The sequence below is a fragment of the Pteropus medius genome, unplaced genomic scaffold, assembly GCF_902729225.1.
Source record: "Pteropus medius unplaced genomic scaffold, Ma_sr-lr_union100, whole genome shotgun sequence".
NCBI classification, from domain to species: Eukaryota; Metazoa; Chordata; class Mammalia; order Chiroptera; family Pteropodidae; genus Pteropus; species Pteropus medius.
Genome location: NW_024343159.1, coordinates 744,847 through 751,856, shown reverse-complemented (window position 1 = coordinate 751,856; position 7,010 = coordinate 744,847). Strand labels below are relative to the sequence as shown.

The window sequence follows — 7,010 nt, the reverse complement described above, 5'->3', positions numbered from 1 at the left end:
CCCCCACCTCCCAGCTCCCCGCACCTGTGCTCCTTCCTCACCTGCCCTGCACGGCCCTGAGGCGACAAGCTCGGAGAACCATAAACCCAAAGGGCCCTAACCTGATCTCAAGTGATCAGAGCGGCTGCTCTTCGGCGCTTTGTGTTTCTTGAAGGGCAATTATCACTGTCACCTCCTCGCCATTGTTCCGATTACTAATATGGTAAAGCCCGTGGACCAATCCAGGTGCCCATTACAACATAGGTAGGTTTTAGGCCATTATCTAATAGAGGCAAAGGAGAGAACAGTATTGAGCCAGCCTTGTGCCAGGGCCCGGAGCCAGAGGAAATGCCCAGGGCAGACTGTACCTTTTCAGAGGCCCGTGAACATGACCGTGGCCTTTCGCTTGCACCCAGCGTCCGGCTGGACTTCGGTTGTGATACGCTACTTCACTGAGTCTTCCCAGTAACCCTTCGCGGGGGGCGGAGGGGGCGGGTTATTATCTGTTTCGCAAGCTGAGGAAATTGAGACTCAAAAGATTAGGAGTCTCACAGAAGATCTCTGGGCAAGAGGGGGGCGGAGCCGAATGGGAACAGGTCTGTCTGACTCCGCTCTTGGCCGTCATCAACCCGGGCAGGACAGCCAGGGCGACCCGTGGGAGCAGAGAGGCGAGGCTGGCAGGAGGCTCTGGGCCCTGAAGGAGCCGCTCCTTCTAGGCCTAAGAAGTGGGCTCTTTGCCAGAAAAATGACCGGTGGACGCCCCGGGAAGCCAGAGGCAGAGAGTCAGGCCCAAAGCGGAATACAGACAGGATGAGGAAGACAGGAACTCCCCACCCCACCCCACCCCGCCCAGAAAGGAAAAACAAGTCCAGCATCCGGCGTTCAAGATCAATGCTGCCTCTCTGCAAAGGAGAAACTTGTGCCCGAAGTCGCTTTGTCGGGGGCCGGCTGAGCTCCGCATAATCTGATTGGCTGGACGCAACTGAGTCTGGTCTGGGGCTGCCTGACCCGTTCCGTGGGAAACTCGGGCTGTTTCTAAATACGAAGGCGGCGGGAAGAGACCTCGAGTCAGCGAGCAGGAGAGGGAGGCAGAGACGGGCGGGTGGTGGGTGGCCCGGGGCGATGGGGTGGGGGACGGGGGTCGGAAGATCCGGGCGGAACCGCCAGCCTAGAGGCCCTCGCAGGGGCTGCGTTGGTGGTGGTGGGGGATAAAGGGGGCGCGTTTTATGCAAAGCACCAAGCCTCGCGAAGCCTCGGGTCCCCCGTTGATCCCGGCCCCAGGTGCAGAGTGCTTGGCCCTGAGCCCCCCCAGGGAAGTCAGCTGAAGCGGCTCAGGTGGGAGGGCGCACGGCTGGGGCCTGCGGAGGGCGGGGCCAAGCTCCTCCCCGCCCCCCGGAGTTTCGGGGAGGGTCGGGGGAGGGGTCCCCTCTTCACTGGGACCCCAGGGCACCTAGCCCCCCTCCGCCGCAGCACCCGCACCAAGAGCCGGTGCCAGGGGCGGAGAGGACCCCACCTGCCCCCCGCGGCTCAGCCCTTCGAGCCCGCGCTCCCACCTGGGGAGGCCCCGCCCCCCGCCCGCCGCGCAGGGGCAGCAGCCGAGCTTCGCCCTCCGCCTCCTTCCTCCGCCCGCCCAGCCCCCTCCCAGGCTCCGCCAGCCCCGGGTCGGGTCTCGGGTCTCTGCCCACCCGTCACCCCGCCGGCGGCCCGGGGCAGCGGCCCGCGATGCCCGCTGAGCGGTCCCTGGGGGCCGTGGCTTTAAAGGGTTCGCGTACCTGGCTGGAGCAGACATCCAAACCCAGACACCCCGTGCCACACCGCCAGAGCGTCCGGAAGGGGGACCCTGCCCCTCCACAGAGACCCGGGGGCAGGGGCGTGGGAAACGGGGCGTCGGGAGCGCCCGGCTCCGCCCCCAGGTCTCCGCTCCCTCGGCCCTTTCAGTTCGCAGCCGTCGCTCCCCACTGCCGCTCCCCTCCTCTCCCCTCTGGGTCCCCCACTTTCTTCCCTCTGGGTGGCGGTCCCCGCTTCCGTCTCCGTTTCCATCTTAGCTCCTTGTGTCCACACACCGCGTGGCCTCTGTTGTCGCTGTCCCTGTCACTCTCTCTACTGTCACTTTCTGTTTCCTTGTCCCTCTGTCTTCTTTGGCCCCCCACCCCCAATGCTTCCAGAGCTGGACGCTGGCCGCCCCCCTCCCCGGTCAGGCCCTGACAGCCCCCCCCTCCCCAGGGCCCTGCAGGGCTCCCGCCCCTCCCCCCGCGGCAGCCTCAGTGCCTCACCTCGTTCCCGCCCGCTGAGCAGCAGGGGCTGCCCCTGCCTGGACAGCCCCCACCCTTCCCTTTGTCCCCCAGGCCTGGAACCAGAAATCCCCGCCGGCAGGCGCGGGGGGCTGAGGGGCCCGGCCGGCAGAGGAAGTGAAAGCTCCCAGCAGACGCGGAGCTGGGGTGAGCGGGTGGCCAGGGGCTGAACGGCAGGGACCGGGAAGGCAGCGAGCTCACCGCCGAGGGCCGCGATGGCTGCGACGGAGTCCCACGCCCACATCCAGCCTCCACCGCCACCCTCGTCTGCAGCCACAACTCAACACGAACCCTAACTCCACCTCGCACTGAGCCCCAAGTGCAAGCGGAGGCCCGGTCCGTGCGTCCTGGTCTGTCCGCACCCTCCGCAGCCCTGCTCCCCTTACCTGGGCGGGAGAGGCTGGGGGCAGTGGGACTTCTCTGCCAGAGGAACACCCACCCCTCCCGCCCACACAGCCCACATCTGTCCCCACTGTCACGGGGCACCCAGGCTATCAGATCAGGCTTCTTGGCCCTAGTCCCCTGGGAAGGAGCCAGGAGACCCGGAAAGGGAGCGGAGGGCGGGCAGGACCCTGTCACCCCATCAGAGGTCTCGACTCAGTTTGCCCCGCCCCTCAGGTGCACGCAGGCCTTACCTGCCCCTCCCGGGGTCCTCTGTCCTCTCTTCCACCCCATCTCACGCTGCCGTGCCCACCCCTCATCCATGGCTCCCGACCTCGGCCGCGGGGATGGCTCCAGCGAGCTCAGAGACGCAGGCACCGAGCGTGTCCACAGCGGGGCACGGAGTCCACCTCCCGCCCCACGCGCCCTGGTGTTGTGGGAGCCCCCTCCAGCCGAGCCCCCATGGGGAGAAGAGCCCTGTGCCATGCTGGCCCTGCCGTCCTCATGAGGCGCCCCCTCTGAGCCCTGGCTGCCCGCCCGCTGTCCCTCACCTGCTGGCCGAGCACGTCCCCTCAGGCGGCTCCTGTCTCCTGACTCCCCCCTCCCAGCTGCCCCACTGCGGCTCCACAGCTGGGCTGGGGGGGAGGGGGCCGTCTCGGCCACCAGGACCCTGACCTCAGAGCGGCCGCCAGTCCTGCTCTGCCCAGCAGCATCTCCTGGCCCGCGGACCCCTGCTCATCGCCGCTGAGTTAGGGTCACTTAAAATGAGAGCGAGATCTCCAAGCTCCCTGGGGAGCTCCGTGATTTCAGACAACAGCGTTAACCCTTCTGCCGGGCGGGGGTAGTAGAGGGGTGGCTCCCCCGGGGCCTTCACATCAGCACCGCCTCTGGGGCAGAGGGCTCCCAATGCACCCACCCACCAACGGAGCCTGGGGACAGGGCCGCCCCTCGGTTCTGGGGAGGGGACCCTGGATGCCCTTCCCACCCAAGTCAGCCCCCTCTCTGGCCCCTGTGTGGACGCACAGAACCCGGCCTGGAGAAGACACCCCCAGAGCCCCCCACTCCCTGCTGCTTCCTCCCAGTCCGCTCCCCGCCAGCCCCGCTGCCAGAACTCCAGTTTGTAACTGGTGCTCTCCGTCCCAGCATTAAGACGACATGGACGGTGTACACAGTTTCCAGGAATTTTAAGCACTCATTGTGTCTGTCCTCGCGGCTCCGGAAAGTGATGTTCCCTGTTTTTTATTAATAAGACTCAAGTTAGACAGCAAGAGGGACTGGCAGACGCGGCACAGACCGGGCCCGAGAGAGCCGTGCGGGACGCTCGGCGGCGGCCGAGGACGCGAGGGCCCGGGCAGGCGCGGGAGTCCAGAATACGCCACGGCGGGGCGGAGGACAGGTAGCTGCCCCTGACCTGGAGACCGGCTTCCTGGGACCAGAGGAGGGTGGCTGTCACAGAGCAGAGCCTCCGGCCCCACGGTCCTGGGGACCAAGCGACTCTGAGCCGGGCAGGCCTGTGTCCGGCCTCCCTGATCTCCGATGCGGAGGAAAAGATTGATGGCTGTCCCGGGGCAGGGGGGTGGGATCAGAATGATTCCCCCCCACACACTACGCAACCCCTCCCGGCCACCGAGATGGGGTCCGAGGGTCAAGGAACCGACTGCTGGGTGGTTTTCTGGTTAAATCGAGCGGAGCTAACGTGATGGAAGCGAGAGAGGCGGGGGGCCCCTGGGGAGGGCAGAGGACGGGGTGACAAAGAGAGGGGCAGCCTGGGGCCCTGTCCCGGGAGGTGGCTACTGGCCAGGACGAGGCAGGCCGATCTCTCGGCGGACAGCGCTACGCGAGGGAGAGGGGGACGCGGGCCGGGCGTTTCCGGTGGGGTCGCTGGACACCTGGCGCTGCCGCGCTCACCTCCTCCCCACCCAGCTCGGAGCCAGGACCACCAGGGTCGGGAGCAAAGACGCCAAGGCGTGAGGGTCTGGGGCGAGGGGAGGCGGGCCGCGCCCCCCGAAGACCTTGGAGCAGAGTCCGGGGCCCAGACTCCGTGGGGTCCTCGAGCCACCCCCACCTCCGCAGCTGTCCCGGGAGGGCCCCCTCCGGAGGAGGCTCGGGGCCCTTCTGCTCCCCGCCCCCACCATCCCGGCTCCCAGGACGGCCCTCCCGGGGCTGCGAGGCCTCGCCACTGGAGCAGCTACTTGTGTCCTCTGCCACCCTGTGTCCCTGCCCACTTCCTCTCACATTCCTGCACACCCATCACAGTCCCCCCACCCGGGGCCAAGTCACGCTGTGGGGAGGGTCGGCCGGGGCTAGGAAGCCAGGTGCTTGCACAGGCGGTGGCTTCTGGGGTAGCCCTGGGCCTCCTGTTTCTTCCTCCAAGACATTGGCACATGGCCTCGTGTCCTTTGGGGCCAGGGGTGGGTCCCCTGACCAATTCCAGCCTTTCCCTTTGCTCTGAGGAGTGTCGCTGGTGCATCCAATGCACAGAACCTGATGTCGGGGCTGCGGGACAGTGACACCCGAGGGGAGAGGCGGGGGGCACCCCAGGTCACACTCCAGTCTGGCTCAGCACACCTTACACGACCCTCAAAACCCAATGTCAAGTCCAGCAACTGTGCCTGGAGTGATCGGCCCCCTAATGTCCCCTGACACAATGACACAGTAGTAGGGGCCAGGTGAGGTGGAGGAGCCCCTGTCCCTGTCCAGAGGCCACGTGGGGGGGGTGCCAGCCGGTCGAGGGGGGCCGGGTGCCCTCACCGCAGCAAAGTGCTCACTGAGCCTCAAGACAGCCTCCTGCTCTGGCTGCTAGTGGCTGTTTTCATACCTGAGTAAGTCCCAAGCCTAGAGACACTGGCCGACAGTGTCAGGACCTCATCGCCCCGAATGGGTCCCCGCAGGCCTCACTGTGCCTCTGTAGCCCCCTGACCTGAAGCTGGCAGGGCTGGGACGGGAGTCCGGAGGGCGTCCCTGGGGGCTGCCCGGGGTGGGCCGAGGTGCGGAGCGGGTGCCATGTCCTCCTTGAGGACGAGGAGAAGGCCCTTCTGCCTCCCCCCGTGGGGCCAGGGCCGGGGGACTGAGCTGGTTCCAGGAGGGTCCGTCTGGCCAGTCTGGTGGGACGGAAGGAGAGAGCCCTTGGGAGATGCCCTGCCCCCCGTTGGTGGGAGAGGTCATTCCCGCGCATCCCCCAGCGGCCCCCGAGGCGGGGTGGGCCCGGTGCACCCCCACGAGGGTGGAGGGGAGTGCTGGTAACCAGGGAGAGGGGAAGGGAGGGGAGGGAGAAGGGACGCCCCTGAACAGAGGGACACTCTGGAGGGGACAAAGCAGGTGGGGAGGCTGGAGGTGGGGGCGCAGGAGGCGAGGGGTCCCACAAGGCAGCAAGGCGTTGGGGCTGGGGGAGGGCGGGCCATGGTGATGTGGAGGCTCTTCATGCCACATTAGTGGCAATGGAGGGTGACAGGCAGGGTCGATGCCAATCTAGGCAACGGACTCCCGGTAATAAACCCATTTCGTTCACACGTCTCCACTCGCAGTGCCCGAGACAGGGAGCGAGGGCTTCCCACGCCTGAGCCCTCCCAGACTGTCCTCAGCCCTGGGACGAGACAGGGGTGGGGACCCCACGCCCGGAGCGCTCTCCAGCAGGGTGGGGCACGTGCTCCCTGGCTCTGCGAGGCTGCGGCCAGGGTCACTGCTGCGGTCTGAGGCCTCCCACCCACCTGGGCCACCCTCCCTGCTCAGGTGAGGAGGGGCTGGGCCCACTCACGGGCGTTTCTAAGTTTGCAAGGCAGCTCTGGGTTTGCGGTGGGCAGAGCCCGCGGGTGCAGAAGGCCGCCTGGTGCCTGTGTGGAGTGCGCGTGTCTGGGCCTCTGTGGAGTCTGTCTCCGCACAGGGGTCTGTGTCTCCAGCGTGTGTGGTCGGGATCTCGTGTGCCTCTGCGTCCGCTCACACCTGGGCACATGTGTGTGTGAGCCCACATTGTCGGGCTTCTGGGGCTGTGTGTGCTGTTTGGAAGACACAGGTGTCCCCGTGAACGCGTGTCTCTGTGTGTAGGCGGCGTGCCTCGTCTCCGCTCCGTCTGGGAAGCTGTGCCCAACCCCTCTGCAGCCGGGCTCCTCAGGCTGGACCTCAGGCAGTGTCCTGCCTCCAGGTGGGGCCACCGTCCCCGGCCCTGAGCGGTTTCCCCAGACATGGCTCTCAGAAGTGAGACAGACAGTTTCAGACAAGCCGGGACGCTCGTCATGCTTCCTCCAGGCCTGGACACAGGAGGCCAAGGCCAATGCCGGGCAGGTCAGGAAGGAGGAGGGAGGAGGGCGGTGGGGGTGGGGGTCGGGGAGAAGCTGGGAGAGAAATGCAGGGAGAGGGCGGTGA

The 7,010-nt window shown here is 66.9% G+C and overlaps 1 protein-coding gene across 2 annotated transcripts in view; it reads right to left on the bottom strand.

Annotated features, from left to right (window-relative positions):
• Positions 1–2,594, bottom strand: part of LOC120606116 (ETS translocation variant 3-like protein) — a 5,667-nt gene extending 3,073 nt beyond the window's left edge. The window contains exon 1 of one of the 2 annotated variants that reach the window (XM_039867246.1): positions 2,253–2,594. In XM_039867246.1, the coding sequence (XP_039723180.1) occupies positions 2,253–2,514 (262 nt within the window). In that variant the 5' untranslated portion in view covers positions 2,515–2,594. The remainder of the gene's footprint in view (positions 1–2,252) is intronic. The other variant, XM_039867248.1, reaches the window with a different exon arrangement.
• Positions 2,595–7,010: the final 4,416 nt, after the last annotated feature.